Consider the following 16,148-nt stretch of genomic DNA (forward strand, 5'->3'; position numbering starts at 1 on the left):
TTATTATTATTATTATTATTATTATTATTATTATTATTATTATTATTATTATTATTATTATTATTTCTGTACAGCTTTCTTTGGAGAATTTAAGGTGATTGGACACTATATTCTTCCAGGGCTGCTTCCCGATCTAGTCTACAACTTGAGATTTCCGAGTGGTCTCCCATCCAAGAACAAACAGTCCGACCGTAACTTAGCATCCTTTTAAGTTTGGTTCCATAAACAGACGATATATTTTGAACGCTAGATTGTAATGAAAAGTAGCCTCTTTCACTTAGGCCACGCCCCCTGGCACAAATAGGAAACGCCAAGTGGGACTATATGACCTTCACGGCATCCCGTAGCCGCAGTTCCTTGCCAGGGCTACTACGGGAGTCTGACGTTGCCCAGCTGGTGCGTAGCAGAAGGGGCAGAGGCGGCCATGGCTTCCGACTCGCGTGCGGCGTCTGGTGTCTCCGGGAGCCGCTTCCTCATCGTAGGAGGCGGGATCGCCGGAGTGACGTGCGCCGAACGGGTAAACTTCTCATCCTTCGCCATTAACGGCGCGCGCGTTTGTGCGCATGCGCCCGGTAGCAATTTTCTTTCCGTGAATGTACCTACTACGGTATTGTGCCTGGGGATGGGAACTTCCTGATTGGTTCATAGAGTTAAAAAGTGAAGATGTCAACGCACGGACAGTTTCCGGGTTGCTTTGTACCCTATTTTGCTTTTTTTTTTTTTAAAGGGAGGGGGGATAGGGAAGGTAGGGATCCAGCACCTTTGCACCCTATGAAATTGAGCAGCTGTGACCTTCTCTGCACGAAGTCATTCTCACCCAGGGGGAGTCTGGTGGAGGGGGGGTTGGACTAGATGACCTACAAGATCCCTTCCAACTCTATTCTAAGATAAGGATTCCAGTTTGTTTGTTTTTTACGATGTCATTAAAGAAGAAGAAAATACTAGCGGAGAGCAAGACGTACCAAGGATTTTGTTCTGTGTTAAGTCCTGGAACGTCTTAGTCAACTGATACGTCGTATATCTTGCAGGCAATTTATGTCTTAATGACAAACAAGAACAACTTCCTGGACTATATTGTAGAATGTAGATCGTTATTTGCATTTCTCACTCTTATGAGAAGAGGGGTCGTATTAAACTGCTTTTAAAAAGTTCATATCTGTTATGGATTTTTGATTACCATAGAAAATTATAAATCTGTAAATAAAGGCATAAATATATGGAGAATGGTCCTAGTGGCTTGGTTGATCCCAATAAATGATTTGCTTGAAAACGTTCAAATCTGTTTAGAAATTTATTTCCTAAGAACAAGGCAACCTTTTTTCATCCAGTCTTCCAAAATTAAAAATCCAGTATTTTATACTGTTTACAATCTCTCTGCTCCCACCTAGTGGCCATATCGATTTCTGCAGACTGAAAATACAATACAGGTAGTCCTCCACTTACAGCAATTTGTTTAAGGGCCATTCAAAGTTACAACAGCGCTGAAAAAAGTAACTTATGACCGTTTTTCACACTTACAGCCATTGCAGCATCCCAACGGTCACGTGATCAAAATTCAGACGCTGGGCAACTGACTCATATTTATGATGGTCGCAGTGTCCCGGGGTCATATGATCACCTTTTGTGAACTTCTGACGAGCAAAGTTAATGGGGAAGCCAGATTCACTTAACCACCGTGTTTGTATCTTAACAACTGCAGTGATCCGCTTAACAAATGTGGCAAGAAAGGTCGTAAAATGGGGCAAAACTCAGTTAACAAATATGTCACTTAGCAAGAGACATTTTGGGCTCAGTTGTGATCGCAAGTTGAGGACTAATTGTGGTCACCTTATATCAGGGGTCTTCAAACTTGGTCTTTTTATGACTTGTGGACTTCAATTCCCAGAATTCCTCAGCCAGCGTGCCTGGCTGAGGAATTCTGGGAGTTGAAGTCCACAAGTCATAAAAGGGCCAAGTTTGAAGACCCCTGCCTTATATTAACTCCATGCCACAGATTTTGCCCTGTTCATGTCATGCAAGGTCAAGGATGATAATTCTTCATGTGTAGGTGATGACCAGGATGAGCCCAGGGCCAAGTGTTATTAGTTTGGAATGGCTCTGTTCTAACAAGAGATCTAAGCCCAGACTTCCTTGAATTCTTTTGACTCTTCTCTAAGGCTAATTCGCCTTGACCATTAGTAAGATCAGATTCTTGTGTATAGGTAGCATGTAATAAACTTGAAGTGCTTTGAACTAAATTCCTGTTCCTGGCTACTTGTGCCTGACATCATGATGATTTTAGTCCATTTACTGTTAAATGCCAATATTCATACAGCAATAGCCAGCTTTCTGATTTAATCATAGACAGACATGCTGCTTAGCACAGTGTTTCTCAACCTTGACAATTTTAAGGCATGTGGACTTCAACTCCCAGAATTCCACAGCCAGCAATGCTGGCTGTGGAATTCTGGGAGTTGAAGTCCACATGCCTTAAAATTGTCAAGGTTGAGAAACACTGGCTTAGCACAAAATATCCCAGAACAATAACCTCAATATCTTCCTTTTTTTTTTTTTTACAAGCTGGCTGCAGAGTTTCCCTCTGATGATATTTTTTTAATTACTTCTTCTCCTGTTATAAAAGCAGTGGTGAACTTCAAACAGGTAAGGCAGATTTATTCTCCTTTTTTCGGGCTAGAGAAAAAAAAAAAGTAGACCGGGGAACCAAATGCCTTATTTAATCAGTAGCATCGTACATGAATTAGTAAATACTATGCCTCTTTAGATATGTTTCTGGGGTATTTGTATATCAGTGGATCTTAAACGGAAGCCATTGTGGTGCAGTGATTAAGACATCAGGTTAGAAAGAGGGAAATTATGAGTTCTTTGTGTAGAAATCCAGCCAGGTGACTAGTCATCTTCTCCTAGCCCTGAGAAGAAGGTAAGAAAACTAGCAAGAGCTGACCACAAGTCAAAACTGATTCAAATGCACAAAAACAAAGGCTGCATTAACAGAGGGATAGAATCAAAATCACGTGAAGTGTTAATACCACTTTACAATGCCTTGGTAAGGCCACACTTGGAATACTGCATCCAGTTTTGGTCACCGCGATGTAAAAAAATGTTGAGACTCTAGAAAGAGTACAGAGAAGAGCAACAAAGATGATCAGGGGACTGGAGGCTAAAACATATAAGGAACGGTTGCTGGAATTGGGAATGTCTAGTTTAATGAAGAGAAGGATGAGGGGGGACATGATAGCAGTGCTCCAGTATCTCAGGGGCTGCCCCAAAGAAGAGGGAGTCAAGCTATTCTCCAAAGCACCTGAAGGCCGGACAAGAAGCAATGGATGGAAACTAAACAAGGAGAGAAGCAACCTAGAACTAAGGAGAAACTTCCTGACAGTTAGAACAATTGACCAGTGGAACAACCTGCCTCCAGAAGCAGTGAATGCTCCAACACTGGAAGTTTTTAAGAAGAGACTGGACAGCCATTTGTCTGAAATGGTATAGGGTTTCCTGCCTGAGCAGGAGGTTGGACTAGATGACCTCCGAGGTACCTTCCAACTTTATTATTATTATTATTATTATTATTATTATTATTATTATTGTTGTTGTTGTTGTTGTTGTTGTTGTTGTTGTTGTTGTTGTTGTTGTTATTATAGTTCTAAATTAAGAATCCCGACTGAGCTCTTGATTCTACTTTTCAACAGGTTTCCCGAACTTTGGAAGAATTTGATGTTGAGGAACAAGCAAACAGCATCTTAGGAAAACGCTACCCCAATATTAAAGTTATACAGTCTGCAGTGAGGCAACTGAAAAGCAAAGATCATGTAAAGAAAAACTTTTATCTTTTGATTGTCATTGAGAATATTGAATGTTGCTTTCCTTTTCAGGACTCCATTACAAAGAAAACTGGTAGAAGGTAACCTAGATTTTGAAGATTATCTACTCAATTTTATTTATTGATGCAGAGTCCGATTTATCAGTTTGCTGTTTGTATATACACTGAGAACTTCTGCATGGGAGATAAATTCCTTATTTGTCCAATCACACTTGGCCAATAAAGAATTCTATTCTATTCTAAAATTCTGTCCATGTGGACCTCCCCTTACATTTGCTCAACTAGCTAAAGAAAATTAGAATAGTAACATCTTTTAAGCCCTTAATGAAAACACACCTTTTAAACCATGATTTCCTGGTTGGAATCTTGGAATAAATGCATTTACTCTTTCCTCCACCTTTTTAAAATAAATCTGTTTGACTGAATACTGTTTTGCTGTATAATGTATTAATGTGAGGTTTAATTTTATTATTTATTGCTGCATTTATTGTCATTTACTTCAAGATGCTTCAGCATAGAAAGAAGAATACCAAACGAAGACATAATAATACACAGCATTACTTTGGAAATACCAATAGTTAATTCACTTTCCTTGAATGCTTCACGGTAGCACAAACTTACCAATCTTTATCTTCATTGGTTCCTGATGTCAGATCAAACAATTTGATTTAATTCTTTCTTTTGGTTTTTTATTTTTTAATGTGGTTGCAGAGGATCATCACTGAAGCTGGTCAGGAGTATACCTTTGAAAAACTCTGTTTGTGTGCTGGAGCAAAACCCAAGCTGATTACAGAAGGAAATCCTTACGTCCTGGGGATACGAGATACAGATAGCGCAGTGGTAAGATCCCTTGCTTGCATGTTTTTGATGGTCTGTTAGCATTTGTGATAGCACTGACAACTTGTAGCTAAAAGTAGCTCTGAAATACAGGTGACAGAACATTGCAAGGGTACCATTTTGGCTGCTTTATTATAAAAATGGTACCGGAGCATGATACCTGTTCTTAGCCTGCTAGGCTGAATTATAATTTTCTTTGTTTCCAGCATGCCCTGTCCAGGTTCTGGCTGATATTGGATAAGTCTATAGCAGGGATCTTCAAACTTGGTCCTTTTATTGACTTGTGGACTTCAACTCCCAGAATTCCTCAGCAGCTCCATTTCAGGACCACGAAATAGAAGGATTATTAAAATAGAATCTTTTTTTTTGAAGTGGTAGAATATATTTTTAATTCACTCCATGGCAAATGTCTCTAGGATAATTAAAAAATGTTAAAAGAATAAAACTAATTAAAGAAGTAAAATTAAAATAGGGAACAATAAATAGCATTAATATCTACTTTTTTCCCAGGATGCATGAGCACATCAACGTTGTTGTTGTTATTATTATTATCATCATCATCATCATCATTTATTCATTAAAGATGAACCTCAATCAATTGAATATTCAAATTGGCTGGCACTGATGGTTGACACGGGTTGCTACCAGCATCATCATCATCATTACTATTATTACTATTACTACTACTACTACTACTACTACTACTACTACTACTACTACTACTACTATTATTATTATTATTATTATTATTATTATTATTATTATTATTATTATTATTATTATTATTATTACCTGAATTCTAGACATCTCTATTTCTTGGCATTTTTAATTGATACCAGTGGAATTCTGCTTTGCTTTAGAGATGACTTAGCAGATTTTTTTACTGTGCTAATAAGTATCTCTTTCTTTGTCATACATAGGAACTCCAGAAACATCTAGCAAAAGCTAAAAGAATAACCATTGTAGGAAACGGCGGCATTGCACTAGAATTGGTGTAAGTAAGTTTGGATGGTAGAATAGGTAATAATTTCTCCTTGGCAACAGGTATTAACCTTTTGCTATTGTGTAGCGTCCAGTTGTTTTGAACATACAGTATAATTAGAAGATGATTGATAGGCTTCTATAATAGGGAATGTGCTGATATCCTTTGATGAATTCCAAGTTGTTTCCCCAAGTATGAAACCAGGAGTATGTGTGTGTGTGTGTGTGTGTGTGTGTGTGTGTGTGAGAGAGAGAGAGAGAGAGAGAGAGGGAGAGAGAGAAAGACAGAGACAGACAGAGCGTTCACATGGGAACCACAATTGAAACGCCGCCTTTTGTCACAAGCATCAATGAAGTTTTGTTGTAATTCCCAACCTCATTCCCAATTCTAAACTTGGAAAGAGTGGGGTTTGGCTATTGCATCCTCAGGGTCCCTAGTGCAGCTGACCCCAACCTTTTGGGCACCGGGACCTGTTCCGTGGAGAGAGATTTTTTTCCGCAGACCGAAGGGAGCATGGTTTTGCATGCTGCCTGCATCCCGCGGATGGGGCTTTGCTTGTTGCGTGGCCCAGTTTCTGGCATGTTGCAGCCTGGAGCCGGTCCATGAACCAGGGGGTTTGGGACCCTTGCCATAGAATATCGGAGGCCTTGCAGGTTTTTCCAGAGATCTCCTGCAGTTCCATTTGCTCAGCAAGAGAGATGGTGAGGCATTTGCGCCCTGAGATCTGGAATGCCTTGACACAAAGATTCAAAGTGGTTAGCTCCTCTCATACGTTCCCACTTCAGACTTAGAGATATCACAATTCAACTGAAAATAATTCTGTGGATCTGAACAGCCCAGAATTGCTGGGAGTTAGGGAACATATTTGCTTATTTGTTTGTTTGTTTAATTTGTATCCCGCTTTATTATTATAGAAATAACTCGAGGAGAATATATCCAACAAAACTTTCCTGCTCCTATTTTGCCCATAACAACCGTGTGGAGGTGGGTTGGGCCAAGAGAGGTAACTGGCCCCAAATCACCCAGCTGGCTTTCATGGCTAAGGCGGGAGTTGAACTCACAGTCTCTTGTGATTGGCCCAAAGTCACCCAGCCGGCTGTCATGTCTAAGGCGGGAGTTGAACTCACAGTCTCTTGTGATTGGCCCAAAGTCACCCAGCTGGCTTTCATGGCTAAGGCAGAACTTGAACTCACAGTCTTCTGCTTTCTAGCCTGATGCCTTAATCACTAGACCAGTGATGGTGAACCTTTTAGAGACCGAGTGCCCAAACTGCAACCCAAAACCCACTTATGTATCGTCGGGTGCCGGGTGGGCGTGGTGCATTGGATGGGTGTGGTCAATTAGGTGGGTGTGGCCCATTGGGTGGGCGTGGCTGCGGTGGCAACTGTAGACTGGGTGGGACTAAAAAGTTCAATCAATCAATTCCAACTTTGCGAGCTCTTTTTTTTTCCTGCGAGAAGTTGAAATTGATTGAACCTTTTTTTTGCACATGGCAGCAGAGGCCTAAAGCGAAAAGGGTTTATAAAACCCAGCTGAAGGCCTAGGATTGGGGCGACGGCATGCGTGCCCACAGAGTGGGCTCTGTGTGCCACCTGTGGCACGCGTGCCATAGGTTCGCCACCACGGGGCTAGACCAAACTATAATATACATTGTAATAAATTAGCAGTATTAGCAGGTTCAACATCTGTGCCTTTAGGAGACTGAATGCAGCATCGACATTTTAACAAACAAAACCGAGTCCGCTCATTGGTTGAAACAACTTGCAAGCCTTTTCTTATACTTCCCAACTGAATGCTAAATATATCTCAGCCTCTGTGAATGGATGACCTAATCATCCCTACTATGAAAATGTAATAAATAGTATTTTTTTATTAAAAAAAAAACTGCCTGTCTTTCGATCTGCAGGTACAAAATTGAAGGCTGTGAAGTCATTTGGGCCATCAAAGACCAAGCAATTGGCAATACTTTTTTTGATGCAGGGGCAGCTGAGTTTTTGATTCCAAAGCTCACCGCTGAAAAACCAGAGACTCCGGCAGCTTGTAAAAGAACAAAATATACTGTGGCAGGTAGATAACCTCAACTCTTTCGTGTGTCGTTGTCTCAAAATACCATTCCATCTATTCTACCTAATACAGGTGGTCCTTGACTTATGACCACAACTGAGCCCAAAATTTCTGTTGCTAAACGAGACAGTTAAGTGAGTTTTCCCCATTTTACGACCTTTCTTGCCACTCTTGTTAAGTGGATCCCTGCAGGTGTTAAGTTAGTAACACGGTTGTGAAGTGAATCTGGCATCTCCATGGGCTTTGCTTGTCAGACGGTCGCAAAAGGTTGTCAGATGAACCCGGGACACGGCGACCATCGTAAATATGAATCAGTTGCCAAATGCCTGAATCGCTTGATCAAAATGGGGATGCTGCAACGGTTGTAAGTGTGAAAAACGGTCACTTTTTCCAATGTTCTTGTTGACTTTGGGTAGTCAACTAGATGAACTGTTGTAAGTCAAGGACTACCTTTGTGCACCATTCACAATGTTTTTGAGTTGTGCAAAGTGACTTGTAAGTTTGTAAATTTATCTCTCTCTCTCTCTCTCTCTCTCTCTCTCTCTCTCCCTCCCTCCCTCCCTCCCTCCCTCCCTCTTTCTCTCTCTCTCTCTCTCTTTCTGTTTCTCTCACATGTTTGAATTTTTTTCCCCTATAGAAAGAGAAGAACAAGCTTCGGAGCATCTTGGGAAAGTAGGAAGTGCCTTGGGCCCTGATTGGCATGAGGGCTTGGATTTAAAGGGAGCAAAAGAGGTAATGATTGTTTATTTTGGATGATCATGGAACTTTTTTAGGGGGGTGGGAGGGCATATGGTAGCACTGAAGATGTTATCTAGCTGGGTAATGAAACTTCTGCAAGAAAGCAACTAAGTTCAGAAAGCATCAAGGATTCCACAGGTCAACCCTGAACTAGAAATATTCTCTTCTGTGGCATGGCACTTGGTCAAGTGTGGCTACTCAGCTCATGCTTCCCTAACCAAATGTTCCATTCAATACATGGGCGGTAGGGTTGGTGGCCAAGGCACCATCCGTGAAGCCCATAGCTAGTAACATTGGTAGAAAGGGATGTTACTGTCATTTGCTTAGCTACAGGACTGTTCTGTCCCAGCCTACGTGAGTCCTTGTTAAGATCACAAGGAGAAACCCCTCTTCCAACAAGCAGGCTGGAACCGCAGGAAAAAAAACAATCCCCTTTTATTATTTACAGACCTGAGTCAATGTCCAAGGCAAACAAAACACAGTTCACAGAAACTTGATTCCTTAACACAAACGGTTGCTTTCAGCAACCAGCACCTCCCACACCTTCCCTTTTATTATGCAGCCAAGGGTGACTTCCTAATGCCTTCTCCTTTGCCTTTGGAGCCGCCCCATTGCATTCCTCTGTCCTACTCTTCTTGCCTGCGCATTCGTGCATCTGGGATTTGTCCCAGCTGTTCTTCATCACTGTCCAACTCAGACTCCCAGCACAGCTGTGTCTCAGTCTGAGCTCGAGTAGAGGGACCAGGCTCCTTGTCAGACTGTAAGTCTCGAAGCTCCTCAGAGCCTTCCTCTGACTCTGATGTCACTCCAGGCCCCTCCTCCTCCTCCTCCTCCTCTGATTCCCCAGACTCAGCTGCCGGGTCTACTGGCTGGCGAGGAATCACAACAAGGACTATCTGTGATGTGGATCAAATATCAGCACTGCAGCTGGGATAGTGATACTATAACAGCCAACTGATGTATAAATCAAGCTGGAGCAGGCTTCAAGCTTGAAAGATCTACCATAAGTTCTCAGTTTTCCTTCTGCCGGTCCATTCTAAATCCTCAGGTTTCAAGGAGAATGACTTGGCCTTCCTTGATAAACAAATCATTGAATAGCGCCCAGTTTGATCACTGTAATTTCTGTGTGAAGTTCTTAATTGTGAGGCTCTAGCATGCAAATCTTACATTCTTACTGAGCTTAGTGAAACATCTGGAGGAATCTTATGACAAAAAACGCATGATCAGTGACGGCCTCGTAGGTGGGAGTCGGACTGGTCAATCTAATACAAGTAAAGTCATGCCATTTTGCTTCGGTCCTTGGTACACACCTTGTGATAAAAGAGTTATGGGGTGACATTTACCGATGAACTGAGTATGCCCAGGCACAAAGCTGAAAGCATGTAGTGTTAGTGCTTAAAGTTGTGGTTCTTAAACTGTTTGGTTCAGTTTTCCCTTTTCCTGGTTTCAAATAATATAATTATCCCCATCAAAAGAAATAAGAACAAACTCAGTTGTTTTACAGAAGCATCTTAACAGTGGCAGTCCCAAACTGGATCCTTGATTCACAATTACAAATTACCCCATTGCTCCCAGGATATGTCCAAATTTTCCCCTTGGCTATTTAATTATCCTTAGGATGATCACCCCCAGTTTAGGAATGACTAATTCACAAGTATGAATGAATGCAATTGTTGATGGTTTCCAGCTTTGCCACCAAGTTCATATTGAGAATCTGTGCGAAATAAAGAGGATCTACCTCCAAGAAGAATTCAAGCTGTCACGGAAAGTATCCCTGACTTTCCCCAAAACTCTAGAAGGCAAAAGGAGTGAAGAAGCAAATGAAGGTAAATAATCTTAAAAACTTGGAGTTGTTTCTCTGATCCACAAGGTTATATACCAGTGGTGGCGAACCTACGGCACAGGTGCCAGAGGCGGCACTCAGAGCCTTCTCTGTGGGCATGCGTGCCATCGTCCCAGTCCTAGGCCAGTGGTGGCGAACCTACGGCACAGGTGCCAGAGGCGGCACTCAGAGCCTTCTCTGTGGGCACGCGTGCCATCGTCCCAGTCCTAGGCCAGTGGTGGCGAACCTACGGCACAGGTGCCAGAGGCGGCACTCAGAGCCTTCTCTGTGGGCACGCGTGCCATCGTCCCAGTCCTAGGCCTTCAGCTGGGTTTTATAAGGCCTCTGCTGCCATGTGCAAAAAAAAAAAGGACCAATCAGTCAATTTCAACTTCTCGCGGAAAAAAAAAAGATCTTGCAAAGTTGGAATTGATTGATTGAACTTTTTAGTCCCACCCAGTCTGCCGTTACTACCGCAGCCACGCCCACCCAATTGGCAACAACCACCCAATTGGCAACAACCACCCAATGGGCCACACCCACCCAGCACTCAACGATGCATAAGTGAGTTTTGGATTGCAGTTTGGGCACTCGGTCTCCAAAAGGTTCGCCATCACTGTTATATACTACGTCTCGGTTTATGAATGGAGTCTCTGACAGCCAATGAAATGGATAAAGCTGTCTGTCAAATGGGGATGCACGTCTTTGACAGGGCCAGGCTCAGCCCAGTCTAGGAAGTATATGGCCCCCAGATATACAGATTGTAATGTGCACTGTAGCGGCTGGGGGAGCAGGAATGCTTAAGCGTGAACGAGGGCAGTAGTGTCCACGGGAGATGGTCAAAATCGGCAAAGTAACAGATGGAGCATCAGGGTGCCAGCTCCGCCCCCTTTTATCTGCACATTCTAAAGGGGTGGGACTTGCAATGCAAGGCTGTGTTGCCATCTGTCAACCTTACAGCAAGATCATACAGGAACCTGCACACATGTCGGGAGCACCGAGGTGCTTCTGGGTGGAAAGGATTGACCAGTGACCTTATGGTTGCCCGAAGGATGCCCAATTGGGGGCTCCTTTTATGTTCCTGGCAGGAGTTGGAGCCAAGGACAGGAACTAACCCAGCCCACAGCAACACTCAGGTCTCGAACGCAGGATTGCTAACCTCCAACCCAGCTTCCTTACCATGCAAGCCATGAGGCTCCTTTACCAGATGAGCTAATTCTACTTTATTCTAAGGCAGTGGTGGCGAACCTATGGCACGGGTGCCAGAGGCGGCACTCAGAGCCCTCTCTGTGGGCATGTGTGCCGTCGCCCCAGTCCTAGGTCTTCAGCTGGGTTTTATAAAACCTTTTCGCTTTAGGCCTCCGCCGCTGTGTACAAAAAAAAAAAGTTCAATCAATCAGTCAATTTCAACTTCTCACGGGAAAAAAAAGATCTTGCAAAGTTGGAATTGATTGATTGAACTTTTTAGTCCCACCCAGTCTGCCGCAGCCACGCCCACCTAATGGGCCACACCCAGCCAATGGGCCATACCCACCCGGCACCCGACAATGCATAAGTGGGTTTTGGGTTGCAGTTTGGGCACTCGGTCTCTAAAAGGTTCGCCATCACTGTTCTAAGGCTACATTAACTGAATCTTGCAACTCTAAAAGTACAAATCTCCCACCGTCTCTTTTAGCATTCTGATAAGTTAGGATCCTTTTCCGAGTTTCTTTCTCTGTCCATTATGCAGCTCTGCTTTCTCCCACCTTATCAGATTATTCTCAACACAGCTTATCTTCTACCACCACTCATCTCCAAAGGTCATTCCCACATACAGTACCATTGCAGCATCTTCCAGATTTTCACTCCTACCTCACATCCCGGAACTGCTGAATGATGATTATGTTCTTAGCAGTTTTAGCTTCCTCCAGAAGCCCAGAATTTATAAGCATAACTGCTTCAAGTGATCATCTATGCCAGGGGTAGGCAATCTTGGCTCTTTTATGACTAGTGGACTTCAACTCCCAGAATTCCTGAGCCAGCCATGCTGAGGGGAAAGGGAGAGGTTGCCATGCTTAGCCATGCTGGCTCAGGAATTCTGGGAGTTGAAGTCCACGAGTCATAAAAGAGCCACGGTTGCCTACCCCTGATCTATGCCAAGGGTCTCCAAACTTGGCAACTTGAAGACTTGTGAACTTCAACTTCCAGAATTCCTCAGCCGGCTATGCCGGCTGGGGAATTCTGGGAATTGAAGGCCACAAGTCTTGAAGTTGCCAAGTTTGGAGAGACCCTTGGCATGTTGAAGGGATACATTTTTCCTTTTCCCTGATTTCTTGGCTGATTTTCATATCACCTATATCATATTATGTCATCTAAATGCCTAAATATTTCATGCTTGCAGAGCTTTGGCCTGTCTACGTGGAACTCACCAATGGGAAGATTTATGGCTGTGACTTCATTGTTAGCGCAACTGGAGTGACGCCAAACGTTCAGCCATTCCTTGATGGTAATAATGTAAGGATTCATAACTGAACGCTTGTCTTCCAAAGAGACTTGATTATTTCGATACCCAAAGCCCCATGGTCTTTCAGGTGTTCCCTCTCCCCAAATTTTCTTTTTAAAATAATATACACATGATTTTTTCTTTAGTTTTGGGACTGGAATTTTGCAACCAGTTTGTCAAGCGAATCACACGGTCATTAAGCAAATCTGGCTTTCGTCATTAATTTTGCTCATCTGATACAGGCTGGGATGGTTGCAAATCACATGACTACAAGACTTTTGTTGATGTTAGTTGCGAAGTCGTGTCCGACCCATCGCAACCCCATGGACAACATTCCTCCAGGCCTTCCTGCCCTCTACCATCTTCTGGAGTCCATTGAAGCTCAGGCCTCCTGCTCCAGTGACTCCATCCAGCCACCTCATTCTCTGTCGTCCCCTTCTTCTATTGCCCTCCATCTTTCCCAGCATTAGGCTCTTCTCCAGTGAGTCCTTCCTTCTCATTAGGTGGCCAAAGTACTTGAGTTTCAACTTCAGGATCTGGCCTTCTAAAGAGAAGGAAATGGCAACCCACTCCAGTATCTTTGCCATGAAAACCCCACGGACAAGACCCTACAATCATTATAAATGTGAGCTGGTTGCCAAGCATCTTGAGAGCCAGATCTGGCCCTGGGTTCTGCCTCAGTTTACCTTCCCAATAAGCAGCCGAGTTGGAAGATTATTTAAAAGCAGTTCATTGGATACCCTGATAAAGTGGGATCTCCCTATGAAAAGGGAGAAGCTCAAGACCCATCTTAACATTCCTTTTTTATAGTTAACACAACAAAGAAAATCCAAGAGGAAAGCTGATTGGACAGGATACAAGTAAAACCCCCCCTTTGCATAGGAAATCAGTTATATGTAGTCAAACATGTTACATATTTGCATCCCATAACATCACAAATGTTTATTAAAATGAGGTCTGACAGTCAGGGAAAGGGTTGCTTAAAGTTCACCGAAAGAGATAAACCAGACCCCAGCTTATACTAACAAACTTTTTTCTTATCTGGAGATCCGTCTCCAGCCAGTTTGTCTTTTCAGTTTAGGAATGTTAAAAGCTGTTCCTACATTCCAGTCCGTAATGAGCCTGAACATCATTTTAAAGGAGAGAAAACAAGTCAAATTAAAGTACAAAGGAACTATATTAGTTAACAAGTTACAAAATCCATGTCATGTGCCCCCTCCCACCCAAATCCCAACCCCCATGATTGCAGGGATGGTGCAACGGTTGTAACTTTGAAGCTGTGCCCTAAGTCATCTTTTTCAGGATTGTTATTTATTAAATTTATGTGCCGCCCAACTTAATAATAATAATAAAGTTGGAAGGGACCTTGGAGGTCATCTAGTTCAACCCCCTGCTCAGGCAGGAAACCCTATACCATTTCAGGCAAATGGCTGTCCAGTCTCTTCTTAAAAACTTCCAGTGTTGGAGCATTCACCGCTTCTGGAGGCAGGTTGTTCCACTGGTTAATTGTTCTAACTGTCAGGAAGTTTCTCCTTAGTTCTAGGTTGCTTCTCTCCTTGATTAGTTTCCACCCGTTGCTTCTTGTCCTGCCTTCAGGCGCTTTGGAGAACAGCTTGACTCCCTCTTCTTTGTGGCAGCCCCTGAGATACTGGAACACTGCTATCATGTCCCCCCTTCGTCCTTCTCTTCATTAAACCAGACATACCCAATTCCTGCAACCGTTCCTTATACGTTTTAGCCTCCAGTCCCCTGATCATCTTTGTTGCTGTTCTCTGTACTTTTTCTAAAATCTCAACATCTTTTTTACAACTGGATGCAGTATTCCAAGTGTGGCCTTACCAAGGCATTGTAAAGTGGTATTAATACTTCCCGTGATCTTGATTCTATCCCCCTGTTAATGCAGCCTAACGTGTCCAGAGTCAACATAATAACTTTTCATCCGTCATTAAACAAATGGTCATAAGTCAAGGACTACATGTATTCCTGCCAAGATACTCAAGAGCAATTCAAATCACAGAGCTCTTCGTGTTGAGATTATTATAATTGGGAATGAGCTACAGTGGCTCATGAGCTCTCTGCATTGGGCCTTTTTTTAAAAAAAAAGCTATTATGCAAAAGGAGCAAAATGATCTCCGCTGGATTTTTTTTTTTTTCCTTTCACTGAAATTTTCATTTATCTCCGAAATGTTTTAGTTTGCGTTAGGTCAAGATGGAGGTCTAAAAGTCGACAGATATATGCGTACTTCTCTCCCGAACATCTACGCAGGAGGAGATATTTGCACAACCTCATGGGAGCCCAGCCCCGTTTGGCAGCAGGTAAAACTAATGGTAGTGTGTTCTGGGCTTAAGGATATCTGTGTGTCTTACAGAGGGAATAACTTTGGGAGGAGCCCATGTGTTAGTTATACATTTGTGTAGCCATGTCTTGTCCTTCTTCACCAGTGTTTTCTCAACCTTGGCAACTGTTAAGATGTACGGACTTCAATTTTCAATGTATAGCATCCGGCTGTTCAATAGCGTTTATAAAACAAAAGCCATAAGATTTAAGGTTTTGCAGTAACCTGGAACACTGGAGCGTGTCAGGCTGCAAATGTTTATGGCAAATCCCATTTGTGAAGGATCCCTCTTGAGCAGAAGTGTTTAAACTAGTCCATGGGACTAGTAAGCGAAAGCAGTATGCTCCGTCCCGTATTTGGGTAGACCAGGTTGCTCTGTTAGACCGGTTTCACTGGAAAACACTTAATCTCCCCCTGGTACAGCTGACAAAATGAGGAGAACCTGTAGCCTAGAGGTTAATACAGCTGCCTGACGTGCAAGCGGACCGGGTTCGAATCTCAGAAGGGTATGGCTAGCTGATGAGAGCTAAATAGCCCAAAATAGCTATACTAGTCTCCCTTTAATTCTTTTTCGGTGAATTTAAATTTAACACAGAAATAGTTTGTCGCAGTAGCATCTGCCTGCGACAGCAAAAGCAGATTGCTCCATCCCATATTTGGCATAGACCAGGTTACTGTGATAGACCGATTTCATCAGAAAACACTTAGTCCAGTGGTGGCAAACCTATGGCACACGTGCCAGAGGCGGTACTCAGAGCCCTCTCTGTGGGCACGCGCGTCATGCCCGCTCCCTCCTTCAATTGAGGGGGGGGATCCCCTGGAGGGGAGGGCCGAGGATTTTGCTCAATATCTGCATGACAAAGTCGCGCGAATCCGAGAAGGCTTGGATACCGACTGGTTGGCCCAGGGGGAGGAGACGGAAGCAGGTCTTGAGACGGTTGTATGGGAGGAGTTTGACTCTGTTGCTCCCGAGGACGTGGACAGGGTCCTGGGTAGGCTGAATGCAACCACATGTTTGTTGGATCCGTGCCCCTCCTGGCTGGTACTGGCAGCTCGGGAGGGTACACGAG

General features: G+C 43.3%; 1 protein-coding gene across 1 annotated transcript in view; it reads left to right on the plus strand.

Annotated features, from left to right (window-relative positions):
- Positions 1 to 409: 409 nt before the first annotated feature.
- The window catches only part of PYROXD1 (pyridine nucleotide-disulphide oxidoreductase domain 1), a 21,774-nt gene continuing 6,035 nt past the window's right edge, over positions 410 to 16,148 (plus strand). Inside the window, exons 1-10 of the mRNA XM_015827159.2 lie at positions 410 to 517; positions 2,560 to 2,640; positions 3,687 to 3,806; positions 4,529 to 4,657; positions 5,575 to 5,648; positions 7,543 to 7,703; positions 8,338 to 8,432; positions 10,126 to 10,264; positions 12,641 to 12,753; positions 14,936 to 15,058. Coding sequence (XP_015682645.2) covers positions 425 to 517; positions 2,560 to 2,640; positions 3,687 to 3,806; positions 4,529 to 4,657; positions 5,575 to 5,648; positions 7,543 to 7,703; positions 8,338 to 8,432; positions 10,126 to 10,264; positions 12,641 to 12,753; positions 14,936 to 15,058 — 1,128 coding nt within the window. The 5' untranslated portion in view covers positions 410 to 424. The remainder of the gene's footprint in view (positions 518 to 2,559; positions 2,641 to 3,686; positions 3,807 to 4,528; positions 4,658 to 5,574; positions 5,649 to 7,542; positions 7,704 to 8,337; positions 8,433 to 10,125; positions 10,265 to 12,640; positions 12,754 to 14,935; positions 15,059 to 16,148) is intronic.

This window comes from Protobothrops mucrosquamatus, unplaced genomic scaffold (genome assembly GCF_001527695.2).
Source record: "Protobothrops mucrosquamatus isolate PMUCROS unplaced genomic scaffold, P.Mucros_1.0 scaffold3535, whole genome shotgun sequence".
In the NCBI taxonomy this organism is placed as follows: Eukaryota; Metazoa; Chordata; class Lepidosauria; order Squamata; family Viperidae; genus Protobothrops; species Protobothrops mucrosquamatus.